The sequence below is a fragment of the Rhagoletis pomonella genome, unplaced genomic scaffold (assembly GCF_013731165.1).
Source record: "Rhagoletis pomonella isolate Grant_MI unplaced genomic scaffold, Rhpom_1.0 Rhpom_scaffold_00006, whole genome shotgun sequence".
Taxonomy (NCBI): domain Eukaryota; kingdom Metazoa; phylum Arthropoda; class Insecta; order Diptera; family Tephritidae; genus Rhagoletis; species Rhagoletis pomonella.
In genome coordinates this window covers 6,554,005-6,578,100 of record NW_023458560.1, presented here as the reverse complement: position 1 = coordinate 6,578,100, position 24,096 = coordinate 6,554,005, and the positions used below count along the sequence as shown (strand labels likewise).

General features: G+C 33.2%; 2 protein-coding genes across 5 annotated transcripts in view; both read right to left on the bottom strand.

Annotated features, from left to right (window-relative positions):
- Positions 1–10,348: 10,348 nt before the first annotated feature.
- Positions 10,349–20,804, bottom strand: LOC118740339 (ATP-binding cassette sub-family G member 1). 2 transcript variants are annotated; one of them, XM_036471834.1, is made up of 6 exons: positions 20,715–20,804; positions 20,502–20,669; positions 14,798–15,036; positions 11,866–12,429; positions 11,544–11,800; positions 10,349–11,485 (listed from the first exon to the last, which is right to left on the bottom strand). In XM_036471834.1, exons 2-6 carry the CDS (start codon positions 20,624–20,626, stop codon positions 11,141–11,143), a joined length of 1,530 nt encoding a protein of 509 aa, XP_036327727.1. In that variant the 5' UTR covers positions 20,627–20,669; positions 20,715–20,804; the 3' UTR covers positions 10,349–11,140. The 2 variants fall into 2 exon arrangements, with proteins under 2 accessions (XP_036327727.1, XP_036327728.1); XM_036471835.1 differs by lacking the exons at positions 20,502–20,669; positions 20,715–20,804 and adding an exon at positions 19,201–19,337.
- Positions 20,805–20,970: 166 nt separating this feature from the next.
- LOC118740338 (ATP-binding cassette sub-family G member 4) overlaps positions 20,971–24,096 on the bottom strand; it is a 559,608-nt gene continuing 556,482 nt past the window's right edge. For all 3 annotated transcript variants that reach the window (XM_036471830.1, XM_036471833.1, XM_036471831.1), the window contains one exon: positions 20,971–21,081. In XM_036471830.1, the coding sequence (XP_036327723.1) occupies positions 21,055–21,081 (27 nt within the window). In that variant the 3' untranslated portion in view covers positions 20,971–21,054. The remainder of the gene's footprint in view (positions 21,082–24,096) is intronic.

The window sequence follows — 24,096 nt, the reverse complement described above, 5'->3', positions numbered from 1 at the left end:
ACTCCTATATTGGCAGTAAGAGCTAGTACCGTCCGAAAACACTACAGTACAGATATATCAATAAACACGTACGAAAGAAAAGAAACACACACATTTATAAATAAACATGTACACAACACATATGCAAAACCGGCACTCAAGTACACAATACATTGACAAAAACAGTACTGGACTGTCTCGCTTTGATTTCGGAATGCTTACACATTGAGATGTTAGCTTACTATCAATATAGAAGTATTACATATATGTCTGTAGCATAAAACAAAAGACTTAAGCAACGAACCAGAAATTGAGTAGAATGTTTGAATAAATGGAGACAGTAAATATAAATTGTTTATGTAGAATATAGATTTTATTGAATAACATTGCTGATTTTCACGCAAATAACTAGTAAAGTAGATAAGGGAAGAACCTCCTTACAGGGAAATGTACTTTTTATGGAAATTACATGTCAGAAAATTCTAAAATCAATCAGCGGTGTATGACATTAAAGCTTTAAATTGATAACCTGCGCGCTTGGCGCGCAATACCTGGTATCTTCTAAATGCAATACCACGCATGAGGCGGCACAGAAAAAAAACAATTATTTTGTTTACCCTATCTGAATGCTTGCTTACTTCAAAAATTAATGGCAAATAATTAAATCTCATATTTAGTAAGTTGAGTTAGTAAAGAATTCAAAAGTTTTGAAGAAAATAAGTTTCTTTGCCCTTCGGTGAAATTTTTGGACTATGTAGCTTATACGGGGGTGTTGCATTCGGCGGATACGAGGTATTGCGCGCCAAGCGACGGTATATTTATGTACATATGTACGTACCGTCTTATGGTGACGTCGTTTCTATCAAAAATTGTCGCCTTTTGATTGCCCCTTTCTCTTTTCGTGTTCGATTCTAAATTAGAGTCAAAAGGTGAAACAATTTTGTGTTCGTTTCTTAAAATGTCACACTCTTGTAAGGCAAACAAAGGCCCTACCCTTTGAAGCTTTGTCAGGGGAGATGGTTGCCCTGAAAATCAGATAGTTGTTTAAAATAACAATATTATGAAATGCGTGAGCTTAACAAGGACAAGAAGGTAAAAACATGTCCCTATAAGGGTTGAGTGTAACATCAAACACATTTTGCACCGGGAAAGGGCAAAATTTTTTGGAAGAAACGAAATCACCATTAGATATTTTTGTATAAAGAAAAAATATGTGTGGCCTTCACACCAACAATGAATGAATGAATGAATTTCCAACGTAATCACCACGTATTTGTTCACGGCGTTTGAAAAATAAGTAGTGCTACCTTGATTATCGTAGTATATGGGCAATGGTTTTTTATTAAAAACCTACGTATAAAGAGAGAACTGTTTTTGCTATATTGTTATGCAGATCAACAGACATTTTTGGGTAAAGATCGTTCTGAAATTTTATTTGGATACAACGAAATAGATATAACATCATCTTGTAAGTAATAAAAGTATATATAAATATCAAGTTCAATAAATTATTTGTATAATACAATCGATACGTTCAAAATGTATCCATATTTTTCCACATATGCAGTTTTAAAATCTCTAATAATTTGAGCTCTCAGAAGTGAGCTTTTTTCATTTTGCTGTACCGAGTACCTCGATAATTATTTGAATATCCATCTTTCTGGCCAATTCTGGTTCTAAGCACAACCCCTTTAACTCCAACTCCTTACGAGGTGCCTGTACACTGGAAAGTCGACATAACGGGTTGCAACATAACGAGAACTCTATATCGATAAAAATCGAGACTCACAATAAGGTATACATATATGTATGTATACTAGCGTGTGCCGAAAATCCACTTTTTTAGAATTTTGATGGATAATAGCAAAAATATGGTTCATTATGCTCTAAAACCAATCTGTGTAAAAGATGACAAAACAATTGTTTCTTTGCTTATTTCGATTCTCTACAAAAAAGTTCTTATACCACATTGTGTAGGACTAATACTTTCGAAGCTAATTACTATTATAAAATAAAAATGTATTTATAAATGGGTATTTTTTGAGCAAATTGACTTGGGCGAGCCTAAGATGTTGACCAAAAACTCTCATCTTTCACACAGATTGTTTTTAGAGCAAAATGAACAATTTTTTTGCTATTACCAATAAATGTTAAAAAAAGCGGATTTTCGGCCTACGCTAATGTATACCTTGACAACGAAGGATATAGTGGCCGCCGCTAAATAACTGAATCGTTTTTTCACGTTCTTCTACTTACACGGTCAGCAGAATAAAAAGGATAATATATTATATATGTCTAATCCTTACTACTTACTCAAGTAATCTTCGCTACTTACTTTTTTAAGTATTATACACCGATTAGAGACAGGAGACACTTCACAGTAGTAAGACTTTTTATTTTTTGAATTTTGAATTGTGTCATTATTGCAGAGGGTGATCGGTTTGTTTCTATAATGAAAAACCAAATTAAATTTTAGAAAACTAATAACAAGTTATGGTTCTGATATTTCAGTCCGGCCCCGGGGGAATCCTCCTGTCGGCGTGCCTGTGCATTTGCATAAATGTGCTTTCTTATTTATTCAAATTTACAATAGCTATGTGAACAGGGGCGCACCCAGGAATATATTTTAGGGGGGGTTTTATATTTCTGAAGTTATATCACCGGAAAATACTGAAAATTTTATTCAGATAATACGCTCTTTAAAATATATTTATGCAAGTTTTATGTGCAGTATGTAATAAATAAATAAACGTTTTAAAATTCATAAACTGCACTGTATTTACATAAGATTAACAGAACTCAAACACTTTTAACCGACTTTAAAAAAAGGGGAGGTTATCAATTCGCCGGAATACGTAACTTTGGACCACGTGCACCGATTTCAATAATTATTTTTTTGTAGAAAGATGGTACCTCAAGGTTCGTCCCGTAATTTGGTTTAGAGATGATTGGATCATGAAGAAATTGACGGTACTCCTAAATTTGAATATAAGAATTGAAGTCGGTTGTGTTCTTTCCTTAAAAACTACTTGTTTAATAAAAAGTTCTATAAACTCAAGATGCGCTCAACTTTCAAAAGTACCTAATAAAAAATATTGAAAAAGACTCAGTAAAAATAAATTTATTGATTCCATGGATTTTTGCACTTTTATGTTCCTTTTTTCGATTTCTGGTTTCTGGCTTTCGATAGAGATGGTGATTTTTCACGATTTCTAATTTTTTTTAATATTTCGAATACCGAAAAAATTAACTGAACTCTCAAGAAAAACGAAAAATTCATATAAAACGACGGACGAGAAATGGAAAAGAAATTTTCTTCTACCAAAATTTTTTAAATCAGTTTGCAGCTCTCAAGAAAAAATGCTCGTATATTCATTTCCTCATGAATATTCACAGCAAAAGCAAAGCGCTTTTTCAAGCAACAGAAATTATAATAAATATTTCTTATAATTTCCTTGAGAGCTGGATTCTTAGCTTTAAGATACAGTTTGCATTTGAGGTTATTAGCTTTAGGGGGGGTTTGAACCCCAAAACCCACCCCTTGTGTGCGCTAATGTATGTGAATATCGATTCATTTATTAACTTAGCAAAATATTATAATATTTACTTACGTTCCAACTTACTTTTTGAAAACTACGGGCCCGGGGGGAAACATCCACATGATATCTGATGATATCAATAATCTTTATTTTAATCGAATTTTTATTTTCAACTATGGCATTGCTACATAATGCTAAATTTTAATACATATGTAAATATACTTTCTATGCTTGCGAAGACTTATGTTAATTTGGAAAGAACTAACCTGCTCATTTGAAAAAATAAACTGTTAGCAATGACAAACCGCTTCTTGAATAGATAGTAATATATCGATCCCTAACCGCCTAAAAGATGTAAGCGATGTTGTTTTCAAAATTTTCTTTTTGATGCGGAAGTGTTCCTAGAGCATCTACATATCGTCACCCGCAATGCAAAAAGACGTAATAATACCATCACTGAAATGGAAAAAGTCGTGTCTAATAATTTTTTTTGTCATAAAACGATGTGGGGAGTTGTAATTCGATGAAATCCATCACATCAATCAAAAAGTGAATTTTGAATTTTTTATAAGTTACGACTTTTTGCATTTCAGTGGCGATATTTGTTACGTCTTTTTGCATTTCAGGTGACGATATGTATGTATGTACATTCTTGCACTAAAACTAAAATTTTGAAAAAATGTAGCTTACGTCTTTTTGGCGGTTAGTGCTCGATATGTACATCAAGATATTTTTTACAAATATACATATGTATGTACATACATATGAGCTTTGGCACAAGTTTCCTATAGTTACCTATACATTAGGTATGTATGTATGTTAGGGTGATTGAGACATTTTTTTATTATTTTTTTCCCTCGGAACCATGCTCAAAACTTTCGTTTAGACGCCAAAATAAGTCTCAGAAAATATGAGCCCTTAATATTAATATTAGGAATGCAGGCATCGCATAGTGGTTCAGATCGCAAATCTAGCTGGACGAAACTATTTAAACAAATACCCTTTGATGGATTTTTACACCACTTCTTATCTAGGGGATTTTTGGGTCGCTGATTACGAATCTGAAGTCACTTATCAAAAATTCTAAATGGCGGATCCAATATGACGGATGAAAATTAAAAAAAATCGGAAATTTCTGTGAAACTAGGTATATGGAGGTTTTCTGTGTCGCCGATTACGAATCTAAAGTCACTTATCAAAAATTCAAAATGGCGGATCCAATATGGCGGGCGAAAAACTGGAAAAAATACATTTCTATGAAACTGGATATCTGGAAATCTTTTGGAATCATTTACCAAAAATTCAAAATGGCGGATCCAACATGGCAAACGAAATATTTGAAAAATCTTAACCCTTCACATATGAAAATGTTTTGTTCAGAGATTATACTTAAAACGATTACAAATTTGTTAAAAGTTCACTAAAAATATTTCGCTTTATATTTTGATTTTTGTTTTCAGTTCACAATAACAATGACTTTAAAAATAATTTAATAGAACAGCTAATTCTCTAATAAAAATAGTCCGTATCATAACTATGCGACACCCACATATTGACAAGTTTTGACTGTTTATTTTATTATTATTCAATCTTACTTACTTTTTTCATGAAAAGGTAGTTTGTTCGTTATCAAAGAAATTGTGTAAATCCAGGTTTCAAACTTTGTGCAATATTTGAAAAAAACTCAACAAACTTTGAAAAAATTTCGATGTCTTTAATTAGGTTTCTTAGAAAGATATTGAGTATGCAGTTTTCTAGCCCATACAACTTTAGTAAAATAAAGTGCAAGCGTAAAGTACCTATGGCTTTTTGTTGATTTTTGGTTTTTTTTTGTTGTTGAAGGTGTTGCTCATATTATCCATATAAAAAAATCATCGAACGTACTACATATGGAACAAAATGACTGACATCGTCAGCAAAAAAATTGTCAACGACAACGCCTAGGCGCTTAAAACTTGCATTTTATTTTACCAAAAGTGAAAGGGATACAAAACGGCATACTCAATATCTTTCTAAGAAACCTAATTAAAATTTTTGCCAAAGTTTACTGTTTTTTTTTCAAATATTGCACAAAATTTGAAACTTGTATTGATATGGTTTTTGTTAAAGACAAAAATTTAAGAACACAGCAAGAAACACAAATGAATTTCAGAACAAAATTTTATAACAGCGCTTAAAGATTTGCATGCCTGTTGTATAATTTTTTAATATCAGAAAGCAGAAAATTCGCGAGTTACTATTTTTTTTAACTCTTACATAATCAAAGTTTTGACAACTCCAAGTAGTTTTCTGTTTTAACACCGAGGAATGTATTCCATGTACCATTAAGTATTTTAAAAACAAATAAAATTTTGATTTTCGCCCAGCTAGATCTGTTATCCGAACCACTGTGCATCGTACTTTTCGATTTCCCATAAGAATAACACAAGAAAAATTTTTTTTTTTTACTTCTGAATATTATATTTAGCAAACGATACGTGGTACTGAAAAGGTCTTGGGCTCATATTTTCTGATACTTATTTTGGCATCTAAACGCAACTTTTGAGCATGGTTCCGAGAAAAAAAATTGTTTTCTGAAACACCCTAATGTATGTGATTGTAAAAATTTATTTATTTAAACGTACTTCCTGCGACTAATATAAAATTTTTTTTTCACATAAAAGCTCATACAAATATATTTTGAACAATCCTTCGAAATCAAAGTTTTATTGCTTTTTTTCTTAATGCCTAATTTATTGAATTTAGCAAATAGAACTCTTATGCTGGATTTCCAGTAGGCATTAAATGACAAAAATTGTAATGACAAGCTTGGGCATTAAAAAATATTTTTCTCATTACATTACAAAAATAGTCATTAAATTCATTTTTACATTGCATTTTTAAAATGCCTCCACATTTTTGTCATTTTAATGCCTCGTGGAAATTCGGCATTAGGAATGTAGTTACCCATGTACATATTTATGAATCAACCATTACCCTTTGAAATTAATTTTGTGAATAGCATATTTCCACCAAAAGCTTAACTGCAGTTAAGAGCTCAGGTAAGTTTCAAGAAATTTGACACGGTATGATTGGAAAGCTTTATTTCTTCATTTTTGCTTTTGACTTTCGTTTGCCTGTACACTTGTGCGGTTTTTTGTGGATTTGAATGTATGACGTTTTTTCAAAACATTTTTTTGCTGTAGCGATTTTGCTTGTTGAGAGGTGTTATTACTTTTTTCAGTGTGTAAGAGACAATGCTTCTGATGATTAATTTGTCTTTGTGTTCTTACATATTTCATGTATTTATTGTTGTGGTATTTATTTTTTTTTTTGGTTGAAATACAGATACAATTTGATTTATTTAATTAATATTCAGTTTTAAATTGAATAATAAGTGTTGAGTGAAGAAATAAATTGTTTTGTTTTCCTTAATATTGCCTCGCTGGATTTTGTATGCGTTTTTTTTTTTAATTTTTTACATGGAGTTTCTGAATTTATGCGGTTTTTGAAAATGCTGGAAAGCATCCCCTGTTTTTGTGTGAAAGTAAAGAACTTTTTTAGGTAGATTTTTTTTATGCGGTTTTCTGAGGAACGCATGTACCGCATAAAAACAGACCTAAGAGTACTTTATTTGAGCAATTACCCCTTTCGAGTTGTAATCTCCTTTTTCCAAAAGACATAAACTGCAGTTAATGAACTATTAGATAAGAGCTTGTGCATTTTGATCGAATATCACTTACTTATATAAATACAGTGTTTTCCGAAATCCATCCAACAAGAAAATTGGCTCAACACATATGTAGTTCCATAATTTTAGGCTTATAATTTGTATATAAAAATTCCGAGCGATTTAACGTTATAGCATATATACATATATAGTTCCTGATCTTGCGAACCATATGAGTTTATTTTAATTTAGTTAAAAAACAACGAGTATAAGCTACTGAATTAGCACATACAAAATATGGCAATAACAACACCTGTTACTTGTTTTAGAAACAGACAGTCCTTCGTAAAGAATTTTGATAATTAACAACCCTTATTTGCAATACTTATTAATTGGAGTTTGAAGATTAAAATGAATGTCAACAAAAAGAGGTCAAGAGGATGCATATGGATACAAAATGCACTTATGTGCAAACGTAGAGAAATCTCAAACAAATAATGGCGTTATTATTAAAATAATGATGTTTTCATTTCTTCTAAAAAAAAGTTGCCTCATCTATCGTGCATAATATGTTTGATGTAAAAGAGCATGTTGTTGCCTACTTATCGCGTCAGCAGAATGTTTTCGTTTAAAGCAACCGTCTGATTTTCCGGGCAACAATCGCCCCTGGCAAACTATCAAAGGACAGAGAATACCATGTTTGCCTTATCGATTTGACTTATTTTACAAACGACCACGAAAAGAGAAAGGGGCAATCAAAAGGCGAAATTCGGTAGAAACGAAAACACCATAAGCTTCTGGGAAGAATACATACATATCAAGCAAGGTTTACAACCTCTTAAGCCCTCCGCGTGCATAAATTATTAAAAAATAGATGTATATCTTTATTTTTATCTCGTTGTTACTAAAATTATTTTTACATACTACTTTTTTAATCACATTTTGTCCTTAGGTAACGCATACACGTTCCAACCGTTTTCAAAATTCTTCGTAAATAACATTCAGCCTTATCATGAGTTTCATTTTCCTCGAACCGGTTCACTTTTCACTTTTGGTTTCCATGGTTTTACTATGGGCGGATGACAAAGTTTCGGGTGAATTTTTTTTCAGGCGAAACTCAGGATAAGGCAGATTGTAAACAACGACTACATATACGTGTTGAGAAAAATATACAAAATCATTGATCGAACCACAGTATACAGTAAACCAGCCATTGACAATATGCTTATTTGAAAATTAGTACATGAAATATTGTGAATGTATAGAAATTTTTTGTCATTTACCCATAGGAAACGACTGGTGCAAAAGTACCCGCAAATGTTTGTTGATATATTTGAAATGTAAATTTGAACAGCAAAATTCGTAAAAAAATAATAATAAAACAAAAATATTGTTAATTACTACGTGGGAGGCGGGCGTGGTTATTGGCAGATTTCGCCAAAATTTAACACTAACCCAAATTATACCAAAGGCAACTTCGACACCGACTTTCGCATCCATCGTTTGTATCAAATTGATACAAATTTCGAAAACATATTAAAATATTAAGAAAAAGGGGGAATATTTTAAATTGTTTTTTTTTGCGTCTAATGCGTATAGATCTTTTAAGCATTCTTATTCTTATTATCAGAAAATGAATCATTAGATGATAAAAAACGAAAAAAGCCCAACATTTCATTGAATACTACGATCTTTTTCCTTATGTATCAAATTGATGCACAACGTACATTGTGTTACACAAAAAAAATTAAAAAAATATCTAAATTTTGTTCGAGCTAGCGTGTTTACAAACGGAGAGGGCTGAACCAATTCTTCTCGTCATTCTGAATATTTTGATACACATGAATGCATATGTGTATATATGTACATACATTTTATACGGTTAACAAACGCGCTCGCTTATCTTGGATTCACTTGGGTTAACGAAAACGACAACTGTGAAAAATTTTAAGTTTTTTGGTGGAGGAGATTTTATATCCTAAATTTGAGAGTATAAATAATTAATTTCTTATCTTAAAAACGTTTAGATTTTACATTAAATTCGATAACTACTTGCCAAAATCTTTATATTTAAATTAATAAAATTTTATTGACATATTTAAAAACAAATATATTTTACTGGTCAACATTGAAGGGGGTTTGAAACAAAATGAATAATTTATTGTTAGTATGAAAGCTAGAAACACAATTATCATCTTATTGAGCATTGGAACTCTTTTCTTTCAAAAACAAAAGGGGAAATGTTCGGTTATTTGTGCAATGGTTTTGGGGTGGGGAGCGGAGACCGATGGGGGACCCATTGAAAAATGGGGTAAAATTAGCATTTTGACAGAGAAAATGTAAAGCAGGTTACGCCAACCACATACCTTTCCACGTTGTAGGCTTTCGGCAGCGCTTAGGAAAAATAACCCTCATCAGTCCAACTCCAGCTACGCTGACCACATTATTTTTTACAAAAAGTCCATATTTCAAACCGAATTTATTCATAAATTTTTATCTGAAAATTTGAAATCTTTATTTTAAACGAAAGTTTAATTGTTTGACCACACGCGTGTGTTAAAATTTTTTGCTTTGGGTTAAGCGTTTGAACACAATACCCCACAAAATATGTACATTTTTCCCGTTCAAATTTCGATTCTAAGAGCAAAATGTTTATAAATAAACAAAAAATTAATAACAAAATTTGGAGGATTTTAGATATTGGATACGGTAGCACGAAATATCACAATCTACTTAATTGTCAGGTTGTTAAAATGGAGACGAAAAAATGACAATGGAACTGTTTTCTTTTTTGTATCATGGACCGAACATCGTATAATTTTCTATAACTTGATTTTTAAAATGGATAAATTTTGTACAAATTGTTTACTTTTGATCAAAAAAAAAAAATAAAAATTTGGATTACACATTATAGCAAAAATGTGAGATGTCAATTAGTCAATTGTGGTATTCAAAATTTCCTGGTAAAGTTAACAAGTGAAAGATGCAATATTGAAATTACGATCTCGTTCCCGGTCCAAGATATGCACTTTTTGAAATATATTTTTTACCAAAATATGCTGATTATTCCCTTATCCATTTTACAATTGATGTACACATTTTTCAAAGTTAACATACCTAATAACAGGGAACTGTGAGCAATATAAATCGTTTAAATTTTAAAGTAAAAAAATCAATAAACAAGTTTTGCTCAAATTGAAGAAACGGTTGGAACGTCTGTTCATTATCTTACATACATATGTATGTAGATACATATGTAATATTGAAAGCAAGCTGATTGTTGTCTACTTTAAGGCGCTCATTTTGAGTTACACATATCCACGTATCGCTAATTTACTAAAATACTGTTAAAACTTAAAAACGGAATTTTTGACATATTGTACATATTACATATAAACTAAAAACGTTAAAATCCCCGTTTCAAGAATTGTGACAGTCTTTTATTAAATGAACGATATGTGAGCCGTTTATTTTGAAAGTGACGTTTGACTTTAGAGATCATTTACCTGTATCTGAACGCGTCTATTATTCGTTCAATTGCAACAGCCAAAGGTAACGAAGTTTGTCATTAGCGCTTATAACTTTAGAACCATTTACAGATGCATTTAGTTACAAGTAAACAACCATTTAAGGACAAGAGGTGGAAATAGCTTATGCTACCTCCAAAATAAACGGCTCATGTGTGTTCAGTACAAATAAAGATACTAGGTAGAAGTGACAACCAAATTTAACTCTCTTTGCAGCTGACTTTACTGTTTACAACAAATTAAAAAAAATGTAAATAAAAAATGGTTTCAATACGATTTGAAATATCCTTTCCTATGTTGGACATTTCAGCCACAGTACAAAAATAGAGAAATGTCGAAATCACTTCCACCTTGTTGAAATTGCCTTGGTACAAATCTCAATTATAGTAGAAAGCAAATTAGTTAAAAATCTTATGAAGACGTAAGTATGTATACGGCATTTTTTATCATCTAAATAATCTCAATCTAAAGGACATTACATAAAATGCAACTATTCTCATAACTACAAATAGCGATAGTAAAAAAATGGCAGAGAGTTCATAATTTGCGTGGCCGAAATCCATATCCCGAAGAAAGAAGGAAGGATGCGTATGGTGACAGTATATTTCCTTGCACTCCAATTTTCCACGTCCATAGCCGAAGATCGCCAGCATTGAACCATCCATCGCGTACCTCAGGAATGATATATCAAACAAAAATGTTAAATATATTGGAGAATCTTTTCGCTGCAGGAAAAAACCAGAAAATGCAAGGAAAGGGCAGATGAAGAAAGGTCCAAATATAGCACCATACTGAAAAATCACAAATAGAATTAGTAGTTGAAAATTGTGAGATATTTCTGTATCTTACAGTTAGACTCAGTGCAGAGCCAACACAGAGTCCAATGCTTTGACCCACTAGAGCTGTAAGGAATATGATCGTAAAGTATAATACGAAGCGCTTCAATTCCATTGGCTGTCCAGTTAAATAGTAGGTTGGAAAAATAAAGAGGCTTGTGCATATAAGTTGTATCGGAAAATCAGCCAAAGTTATTGCTATATAATATGCTCGCAGCGAGTACCAACGGTTGAAATGCTCTCGCGAAACTACTGGCACTTCTAGTGGAACTATAGAAAAAAGTGCAAAAGTTATTGGATTAGAATACGGTAAACAGTTAAACTATAGCTCTTACATTTGGTAAGAATGGACGAAAAAGCGCAGAACATAATGAACATTATCGTGTAAAAGGCATACCGGAAGACATTAATCGCATTCGCCGCGTCGTTGCCAATATCGTAGTAAAGCAAGCCAATGAGTAGCGATGCAGCGAAATGTATGGCGAAGCGCATAGTGGTAAGAGAACTGTCACGCCAAATGAGCAGGAAGGTGCGCACGAGCAATATGCCCAGCTGGCGGAAAAATGGGGTCGAATAGACATTCTCACTTTGACACAGATGTCCAGTGTCGATTGACATTTTTGGTTTCTTCGGTTTCGTTAACCTATTATCACTTTTCGATCTATACAGTTCTTTGGTATTTGGTTTGCTTTCGCTGAGTAGTTCGCAATCTTCCCACATCCCGGTTGAAAGGTCTTTTTTATGTGTCAATGGTGATTTAGTACACGTTGAGGTCGCTTCTTTCGATGAAATGAAGTGCACGCGATCAGCATGTCGATATTCCGTGTTTCGACCATTTAGCATTTTCTCAATAAGCCGCTGATTGTTTGGCCCATATTCATTTGTACCGATTTCCATCACTAACGGAAAAAAGAACAATATTTAAGTTCCAACGCTCATTAACTTAATATAGAAAGGCCCTAACTCATATAGTCGGTGAAATGCAAAAAGCGGTAACTGACTAACATTTTTTATGATGTGTGGACTTATAATTCGATAAAATGCCTCATAATAAATCAAAAGAGAATTTTGAATTCTTATCTAGTTACGCCTTTTTGTATTTTAGCGACTATATGATTTAGGGCCTTTATATATTAAGGTAACGATATACATATCGTCGTTTAAAGTACAAAACCGCGTATCGTCGTTCTGCAAAACCGTGTAAATGAAATTTTTTGTCAAAAACTGGATTTGCTCACACAAGCCCTTGGCGAAAGCCTTATACTTTCATCTATACTAGCCAGAAATTCGATTGCTTGATTAAAAAGAGAACCATTTTGAAATATGAGTGTTTTTACTATCTAGAAAATAATTTATGCAATCTCACATACGCGGTTTTGCATTGGTGACAGGTAATAAGATCAACGGAAATAAGGTCAATTGCCTTTATTTCCCATCCTGGTGCGAAATAAAGTCAATTGACATTATTACCTTTTTAAAAACGAAATAAAATCCATTGACATTATTTCTCTTTCAAACATTAAATTTGCTTAGCTTCGCGGCGGCCCGCGTTAGCGCGCCACACCGCGTGCGCCGCGCTCGCGCCCCGCGCGACCGGCGCGCACACCACGTCACGCTACGCCGCGGCCCCCTGGCCCCCCTTCCCCGTCTCCCGCCGTGCTGTAACGCAGGTAGATTTATTTTTTGTATACGTTGAAATAAAATTTTTATATATTTTAAACATATAACAGTGATATTAATTTTACCTTATATAACGACAGGTAATAAATCCCAGATGGTTTCTAAAATCACAAATTAGTTTTTGTGCAAATTGCAGATAGAGGGTATTAATGAATTCAAGCCCTCGATATTTGACATTTTTATATTTGTATGTTATTGGAAGCAGGGATGCCAACTAGGCTCAAACCGTGCCATTTGTCCCTATTTTACTTCAAATGGCACTTAATTTTTCAATTTGGCACGAAGTCCCAAAATGGCACTTTTGTAAAAACAATAACATTTCAATACATTTTTATGAAATCCTTTGCGTGCACTTCTTTTTCTCAACTAAAATTTTCTAATTTATAAAGGCTATTCAACTGGTTTATCTTATTTTATCAATGCACTTTTGTTTGGAAAATGTAGCTTTATTTTATTGCTAAATGTGAATGATTAAAAGGAATGACACCTTTTTTGGCACTTTTATTTTTCTATTTGGCACTTTTTTATCCTCAATATGGCACCTCATAACTAAGGATAGTTGCCAGCCCTGATTGGAAGATTTCTGCTGTGGTTTGGGGCAAGAATTTGTCTGCAGTAAAAAAGCATATAATTTGTGTTTCAAAAGTGTGTGAAAACCAATCAACTAGCTTTTATGATCTCGGTTCCGATATTAAATAATCAATAATTGTTTATACCCGCATTTTGGCACATTGGCTCGTTGAATGTGCCATCTAATAAATAGTGTCGTCATTCTCCTTAGCTGCTTTTAAATGATGTCGTCACAAATTGCTGGCGGAGACATGAATACAGTGTAAGAAAACTCTTTTTATATAATTGTTTCCTTATAGAAAGGTTGGTTTCTTTTCCAACTTAGACATTCGGAATTCGTTCAAAATATGCTAATTTAAAACACAGAATTCTTTCAGTGTTCCTCCGGGGTTTTTGGACATGGACTGTTTCATCAATTTAATAGTGTTCGCTTTATTTTTGTGAAAACGAAACATGTTTTGCAAGTTATGGATCATTTCTACACTCTTCCTTCAAATATTTTTCGTATTTCAGCTATGCGCAGGTATTTAGTTTTTCGCATCGTGTCTTTACATATTCGTAATTCAAATTTTTTTAATAAAGTCAATTGGTAGTTCATGATTGTGTGTGGATTAATATCACAACACTAAGGATTTGGCAATAACCTTTTTGATATATTAAAAACAACACTTACGGGGCAATGTTTATTGTAAGAACAACATTTTTTTCTATGAATCGACATACTTTAAGCATTGTTGACACTATTTCCATTTGAATGAGGAAATAGCGTCAATGACTTTATTTCCAAATTTTTGTTGATTTTATTTCGCTTTTGAAAAGGTAATAATGTCAATTGACTTTATTTCGCACCAGGGTGGGAAATAAAGTCAATTGACCTTGTTACCTGTCACCTTTTGCATTATCTTGATACGTGGTTTTGCGTTTTGTTGATACACGGTTTTGTACTTTAAACGACGATAGGTATGTATATGTAAGTATTATGCACTAATATTTTTGAATTTTGCATTAAAAACTTACGGAAATCGCAAGGGTTATACGATTGTGGACAATGCAAATCATTTTCGGCTAGAAATGAAACCAAGTTTCCTGCTCTACCGGCGTAAATACAGGATCCATCGGCGATGGCATATAAATGATCGAACATTCGGAAAGCAATAGCGCTTGGCTGATGAATCGTGCATATAATGGTCAATCCCTCCGATGCCAGACTTTTTAACAAAGATATACACTGATTGGAGGTGGAGCCATCCAGTCCACTAAAATTTTAAGAATACAGAATTAACTAATTAATTTCATTCAAAATCATTTACGCGAATAAACATTGTACACCTTGAATGGAACACAATAAAATTGTAGTTTAAAAAACTAAAACCTCGCTATTATAATTTCCATTCGCAAAGTCATCAGGTATGTAACTTGAGAATAGAAATCGCTGCATCTTTTGGGCGCATCAATATTACATAGTTACACCCCAAGCTAATAAAAGGGAGGTAATAAAAATACATACGTACATACATGTGAATCGATTAATTACACAGGCCGACAAAATTTCATTAAATTTTCTAACCAAGAATCGGACTATACTTTTCCGAAGGTCTTTGACGTGCTGAATTCGAATCGGACCCCAGAATAGCCCAATCACGTCAGGTTTTCGAGAAATTCTAACCTAAAAGTACAAAAATCACGGTTTTTGGGCAAATTTGAGCTCCTGTAACACGATGAAAAATTTTTTTTTAGAAAGATCTTGTTATCTAAAAGTACTATTCCTACCCTCTAAAATTTATTTTAAACCTTAAAAAATCTTTATTTGTCCCCATGAAGTCGTCTGTTGAATTTACTGAGTTTTATACAATACTCCTCATTATCAAAATATCAACGAATTTACTAAACTCAGTAAATTCACAATTGTTATATCTGACTTATTCCCTTTGGTACTTAACCTATCCATATGTATTCGCGTATTCTAAATATGATCTAAAACGAAACCAACCAAACCACTTAAACGTATGTATGTTCAGAGGCTAAGTATTTTCGTTTGACAGTGACGGTAAAGTCTGATGCCTGCGCTTATTATGATTGAATATGGTAATTTTATTAACAGGTGGCAACCCTATTAAAAATATATTAGTGCTTTTCTAGAGGCCAATCCCTTTCATTTGACACCTCATCTTTTGTAATCCAACGAACGGTGCGGATCTTATAGTTTTTTAGACAGGTGGCAACCCTATTAAAATTTTAAGTAAAAAAGATCCGTCTCCTGTCGATACAGAGTATATTAGAGAAAATCTCGTCAAAATCCGTTCAGTAGTTTTCGAGATTACCGCGTATAAAAAATCTCGACTTTCCTTTATACTATGTATAGATTTTTAATAATTTTCATTTAAAATATAGTTCGATCTTTAACAGAAACCAAATAAATTGAAGACTGAAAGCTCAAAGCTGTTCGCTAAACTTTACAATAGGTTTCTGAAGGCAAAAATTATGTTATTGTGGTAATATGTATATATGAATTTGGCACAAAAAAGTGTAAACTTCGAAGCACCGTAAAAGAAAATAATGAGGTGGAGCGCGAATACTAACGTTCAAAATGTGACCATTATTTCGTTGATCCGCCCTAATAAAACCTTTGTGTTACACACACAGTGTTATCATTCCGTGTTCATAACAATTTCCACGTCAGCATATTTTTAATTAATCTGCCATTTGAAATAAGTCACGATAACTGCTGAGTTATTTAGTTTGTATTGATCCTTTTTAACTTTTTCCCACTATTCGTAATATTACCCCGAAACATAATAAGACGTTTTACAAATTATTTATATGCAAGCGTACCCATTACAAGTACATTGAATTATATAGTTTACCGTGAATTAGAAACGATTCGAGGATCACTTGACTTTTTTTACTCAGTTTTTATTTCCATGCAACCAATTGTAGAAAATAACGAACCATAACACACAGGGCTTTACAGAAAAGTAAAAAGGGATGAAATTATGCTTATTTCGAGCGATAATAAAGATTTAGACATCCAGTTCTGTTTTAAGTGGTTTATTTAAAATAAAAAAACAAGTATTTGTCAGTGTTATTGTGGCCTAGTAACATTTCATTTTTATTTTTAATATTTTTATTGAGCTTTGTACCACGATTGTTTATTAGGAAAAATTGAAAAAGCAACAAAGTCTAAGCGGTAGAAGTTATAGCAGCTATTTCGGAGATCACCACATCTCCTGATCAGACTTCTTTTTTTCTAGACTTCAGTAGGGATCGAACCTGCGTAATCGATGTTCAAAGTCAGAAGCGTTAACCACTGAGCTATGTACATCCCGTAAACTCTTGTTGCTAATTCATTTTCCTTATTCAACTACTATCAAGTGCGGCTGATTTGCCGCTATTTAAACTTGACAGCGTGGTTGTTGTTGTCAATTCTATACATCCATTTGCTTATTTGCTTTTTTGTATAGTTTCAGGCAGGCTCTTCCTAAACTATGTATTTGTCAATGTTATTGTGGCTTACTAACATTTTATATTTATTTTTAATATTTTTATTGAGCTTTGTACCTCGATCGTTTATTAGGAAAAACAAGTAAGAGCAGCGCTGTCTTCGGCTATGCCGAAGGCTTCATACCTTTCATGAACATCTGCAAATTTTAGTTTGACAGATTACTGATTTTGAATACATCTGCATACATCGATAGAGGAGTTACATACTTATATAAAAAATCGTATCTAAACAATCAGAGGTATGGAAGATATACTTTATATGGCACCAATCTAAGTGATTTTCACTGCTATGTGATCGGTATGTAAACCGGTAACACAATTTATTGGGTTTAGTTTCCTACATAAAGGATATATATCGCAAAAACTGGTATCTGAACAATCAGTGCTATAGGAGATAAAGCTTATACAGCATAGATTTTGACGATTTTCTCAGTAGACTTTGTATTATTATTTATAAAATATCTTACGAAATTTATCGGTTTTAGCTGTTCAAATAAAGGAGTTTTACAGTAAAATCCCATACCTGAACAATCAGATGTATGAAAGATATATGTTGTAGTCACCCGATCCTTGTTATTTTCACTGTAAGTATTCTGTTAATAATGAGTGAAAATGGTGCGAAATTTCATGTTCCTAGCAGCATAAATGGAGGAGATATGATAAAAGACCTCATATCTGAGCAATCAGTTGTATGGGGGCTGCAGGTTATAGTGACCCGATCTTCGTTATTTTCACTGTAATGCTGCTTTCTGCTGATAATGAGTGAAAACAGCGCGAAATTTCGAAATCAGTTGTATGGGAGCTATAGGTTATAGTTATGCGATCTCTTTAATTTTCACTGTAAGTTTTCTGTTGATAATTATTGAAAACAGTGCGGAATTTCCTATTCCCAGCTATATAAATGGAGGAGGTATAACGAAAAATTTTATATCTGAACAATCAGTTGTATGGGAGTTATAGGTTATAGTGACCCGATCTTTGTAATTTTCACTGTAAGCATTCTGTTGATAATGGGTGCCAGTGCTGCAAAATTTCATGCTCGTAAATGCTGCATAAATGGAGAAGTTATAACGAAAAATCTCCTATCTGAACAATCAGTTGTATGGGAGCTATATGTTATAGTGGTCCGATTCTTCCGGTTCCGACAAATGATTAATACATTATAAAAATACACCCACCTACCAAATTTGATCCGGATATCTCGAAAACTGAGAGACTAGATTGCATACAAACAGACGGACAGACAGACAGACGGACAGACGGACATGGATAAATCAACTCAGCTCGACGTTCTGATCATATAAGTATACATTTTAATGGGCCTATCTCTTTTTGTTCTGGTACTTACAAACATCGGACCAAAGTTATAATACCATTTCATGCTCATGAAAGGTATAAAAACAAGGTTCGAACGGATCACTCTATACATTCTTTAATTGGAGGAAAAATTGATAGGATAAGAAATGCGTTTTTTTATTGATTGGCATTTGAGGGTTTGATTTACTTAGTTTTGTTCATAACTTCCGTCATTTTATTTTCATAATGGTACGGTGAGTAAATATTCAAGTTTTTTTTTATATCTTCGTTTAGGTAATACCAAACCTATGACAACAAGTTTTTTGGACTTCCTCAAAAACTTGTCCAACATTTAACTTCAAAGTAAAATTAGTAACTTGTAACCTCTAGCGATCTTTTTTAACAATGCGATAGGAGCTCATTTACAGAGTTAATAAAGTTTGAAACTTATTCCTATTTAGTATTGTAGTATTCCCGAAAAGATGTCATACGTATTTCTTTAAAGTTATATTTCATTTTGCAAGTTTTGCCGCTATTCGCAAAGCGCGGCGCTAATCTGATCATGGTGCACAGTTCCCGCAGATGGTTAGATGCATTGATAACACAATAGATGAAAAGCTCACACAGGTAGTTTGTTCCAGTATTCTTCGTGCAAAAACCTGTGGAACTGTCAAACTACAATGTTACTCTCTCAAGTGAGAGTAAAAGGGGAACAGTTACAGAAGTGTACGGGAACGCAAACAGCGCTATTTCCTGCACAAACGTCAGACGGTTTGTTTACATGTCATTGGTAGAACACTGATTTGGCTGAAAATACGTAAATAATTATTAGAAACTATACAATTAAGAATAAATGCGTACATATTCAAATATTTCGTTGTCTACTTCCATATTTGATCGCACCGCGTTCTGTGTTTGTTTACAAATGCAACCCTGCCTATCGTTTGACACTTTTCATGAACAAAAAATGCAAAATCTTGTAACTTCTGACGGGAACGACTTCCTGTTATTTCATACTATTTCTTATTATGTCCTAGTGTACTAGAAAAAACTAAGGGTTAGTTTGGGAAATTTCAGAAAGAAAGATATTCAAGGGGCTGTTTATGTAAAATTTTCGTACTTCTTTTCTTGTTAAGAGAACCATTGCAGAGAGAATATCAAATACTTTAACAACATATGTACTACACAAGAATGATAGAATACAAGATTGCGCCGATCAGAGAGGATTTTTGAGAATAACTTTTGTGTGACGTCACACTGGTGCAATTGCGAGAGAGAAATGCCAAAACGTGAGCAAGAATGGAAGAAGAAGAAAAAATGTTGCAAGGAAAACGTAAACAAGTTGCACAAGTGTGACGTCATGCAAACCACGATTCTGTTAAATTCGTTAAGAGAGGAATAGCGGTCCGAGATCGGCGCAACCTTTGTATTCTCTCAATCGTGTGTACTACATACATATGTATGTATCTATTATCACAATAAGACTTACATACAATATTCGCAGTGTGAAATGTTTTATTCTATCGCTCATTTACTTCCAACAGTGTCATGATCAAAAAAATACAAATATTGAGCTAAGTATGCAGAAATTACCGTTAGCTCTTATTCTATGTTGTGTCAAAATTACAAAGCGGTATCGATTACCAGTATCTCATTAGAGCAAAATATGTATTCATTTTTACTATGGGAGTTATATCGTTATCTTAATTCACAAAGGCGACAACCAAAAAATTTTTTATTTTACAGGAGAAGCAAAAACTATTACAAAAAATTGTTCGTTAGGGCCGTTGTGAATTAGTTAATTATATTGACGATGTGTAAATTCAAAACTTTAAAGCCGCTTTTCTCGAGTTTCGCTTTTTTGAGTTGTGGCACTATTGAAGTAAATGAGCGATATGTGGTAACTTAAAATTTCTTTACGCACCTGGTTGGCTCATCTAGTATTAAAACCGGAGGATTATTTACCAGTTCTAAAGAAATCGCTAAACGCTTCTTTTGACCGCCAGATAGATCACCCGTTCTAGTGCATAGAGACTCAAGTAAACCCATGTCTTTCAGTATTTTTCGCACCTAGGTAACAATTAATGAAATACTAATCGATTATGAAATTAAATAAATACATTTTTATATTTTCTACCTGTTCTTGTTTCTCCGTCCTCGTAACCTTTGGTCCAAGTTTCAAATTCGCTGCAAAATGCATTGCCTCCTTGACCGTCAGGAATGGCTGCAGAGTGGTGTCTTGGGATAGGAAGGCGACATTAGGCTTGAATGTTTTTACATCACGCAAATTTCCATTGATTTTTATATCACCAGAGAAGCCGTAAAGCCTGCAAATGAGCAACAAAAAAAAAGTATAAACACTCTGATTAAATTATGTATTGCATACTTATATGAGGATAGTATATTGAGCAGCGTACTCTTTCCGGCGCCAGAGGGACCTACGACTGCACTCAGCTCACCCGCTCGAAATTCTCCTGTCAGGCCATTAAGTATTTGCTTATGTTCTGAAACCAAATAAAAGGTATGTACAAATGTGTATTGGTATTGGGGCTTATATTAAAAATTGCAATTTTTAAAAATACGTATACATATGTATGTATAAATCACTAATACATATATCCATATGTCCAAAACGAGCAAATAGTGTAGTTTTGCCTCGTGTATTCACACCAACAGAATGATGTGTAAGCACGATGTTATGCTTCGTCCAGTCGGACAATGCAAATGTGGATACCTTTTAGGGTACTGGTTTTGTCACGAGAAATTCAAAGCTCATTCAATTTCTGTAGGAAAAATTAGGAAAAATCTACATGAAGAAATAACTATGTACATTCTTTTTATACTACGTAAGGCTAAAAATCTGTACGCCGTGAAAACTTCACCGCTAATGTCAGCATTTTCTAGTGCTTTGACTTCGGCAAATAAATCCGAACTAGAATAAAAACTCTACAAAAAGTTTTCCAAACCAACTACAACCACCTCATCAGCGATGTCAAATTGCGATTTGCGCGGAATTTGTCTCGTTGCGGGGAATGGGGGAATGAGTTGCCTTTTGCGGGGAATTTTGACTATTTAATTATAACTCATTAAAGAACTTACCCCTGATGTTAAAACAGCTTTTAACTCGAACAAATTATGAGTGAGGATGTTTTTGTTGTTGTAGTTTCTGAAGGGGTGCTAAAGGTTCATCTTAAATTTGAGCTCAAAAAGTTATTGGGATCAATCGTTATTAACTAATTAATTTTAATATATTAATTATATTAATTAATTATTAACGCCAACAATTTTTGAAATCAAGTTTTATGTTTGTCGATTTGATGGTGTTTAGCAATGATAAATATGTGCGACATTTCAGACATTTAGCTCAATAGTTGTGGAAAATAGGAGATATTTTTGACAAAAGTATATTTCAGGTGCGCGATTTATTGAAAATTAAATATCGCGTTGAGCAAACTCCTAAACGATCGACGGTTTCTCCCAAATTTTCAGCAACATATTTTTTCTTGATGATTTTAAAGATTTTGATGCATCTTATATACATTTCGAAAAATCGGGTTTTTTGAATCAGCGTAATATACATACATACATACATATGTATGTCTAATCTCTTATTTGCATTTAAATTCAAGTAAGCCAGCGGAAGAATGTGTGAAAGGCCCCAGCAAAAAAAGGTTGTCAAAAATCAACGGTAATTTTTAGCCACTTCAAACGTGCATATTAATTTACTAAAATTAAATTGGATCCTAATAATTCCGAGTAAAAAGTAAAGTGAAAAAACTTAACATTTACATATTGTACATTCGTTAATAAAATCAACCAATTGAATTAAAAGATTCAAGTTTTTAATGGAATTATGCCTGCGAGGGGAATTTCACTGAAAATCGGGGAGTTTCGCGGTGGCCAATGGGTAGAAAGATAAAATTAGTTGGCATCCCTGTACCTCATGCAAAATTTCCCTTTTAAAGAACAGTTCTTGCTGTGCAGTGTATATTTTGGAAGCAACTACCCATTGGCAACGTGCAGAATGCGGTTCTGAAAATAATGCCTTTTAAGGTACTAATTTTTTCATGAGAAATTTGAAGTACATTTAATTTCTGTATGAAAAGTTAGCAAATATTTGCGTGGAAAATTAATCACAATCTTTTTTCACCATAAAGTAAAGCTAAAAATCTGTAGGTCGTGAAAACTTCACTGATAAAATCAGTGCTTTGACTTCGGCAAATAAGTCCGAACGAAAATAAAAAACTCTACAAAGCTCTCCAAACCAAAACTCCTTCTTAAAGAACCGTACTTGCTGTATTTCACGCCTGTACAAAAGCGAATTAAAGAGTTCATAAAAGAACGTAGATAATAAGAAGGGACAACTCGTTATAATTCTAGCGAAAGTGAGTAACAGGGGCGTGCCTTCTCTTTTCATCCAATCAGAAAACGTACTACGGCAAAAGAGAAGGCACGCCTCTGTTACTCACACTCGAGTTCTCAATTCTTATTATCTATTTTCGACTTCATGTTTTTGGAACTACTTCTGAGTGAAAAAAGAACCGTGCTATAAGGTATATATACAAGTCCGACTGGCCGCTTCTCACATGCTTGGCACGCACAATTATACAGTCATTTTCAGTGCGTACATATTCGTGTTTGTGCGCAAAAAATTTAATTATGTATTTCAATGCTACAGATTTTTCTCTTTAATTTCAGTGATACTTATTCTGTACGGCAAGCTGATCATTATTGCAAATTATCACATATTTAGACTGTTCCTTTGAACTTCGGACTAAACCTGTGGAACTGTCAAACTATAATTTTGCTCTCTCAAGTGAGAGAAAAAGGAGAACAGATGCAGAAGTGCCCGGAAACGCAAAAAGCACTATTTCCTGTAAAAACGTCAGTCGGTTTGTTTACATGTCATTTGTACAACACTGATTTGGATAAAATATCACTAACTTATTATTAAAATCTATACATATTCAAGTATTTCGTTGTTTACTTCCATTTTTTTTACAAATATAAGGTTCTTTGCCTTCACCGCTTTCTGCTTTTATTTGCGCATGCAAATTAGCTGATCGTTTCACACTTTTCATGAACTTATATGAACTTACTAAAAAACTCCGGACTAAATCCTGTAACTTCTGCCTAGGAACAGTTGCTCAGTTACTCTCTCAAAAGTGTTCCCACTTACAGGTTTTATGTCAATTAGTCTGTTCCTTTGAACTTCGGACTAAAACCTGTGGAACTGTCAAACTACAATTTTACGCTCTCAAATGAGAGTAAAAGGAGAACAGATGCAGAAGTGCATAGGAACGCAAAAAGCACTATTTCCTGTAAAAACGTCAGACGGTTTGTTTACATGTCATTGGTACTACACTGATTTGGCTGAAATATCACTAAATAATTATTAAAATCTATACATATTTAAATATTTCGTTGTTTACTTCCATTTTTTAACAAATATAAGGTTCTTTGCTTTCACCACTTTCTGTTTTTGTTTACACATGTAAATCAGCTGATCGTTTGACACT

Bases quoted from the DNA above. Each gene is read 5' to 3' on its own strand.
- LOC118740339 (XM_036471834.1), bottom strand. From the start codon at position 20,626: ATGGGTTTACTTGAGTCTCTATGCACTAGAACGGGTGATCTATCTGGC. The intron at 15,037-20,501 runs GTGCGTAAAGAA...TTAAAATTTTAG, and splicing joins ATACTAGATGAGCCAACCAG to TGGACTGGATGGCTCCACCT. The intron at 11,486-11,543 runs GTAAGATACAGA...GTGATTTTTCAG, and splicing joins GCTCTGCACTGAGTCTAACT to TATGGTGCTATATTTGGACC.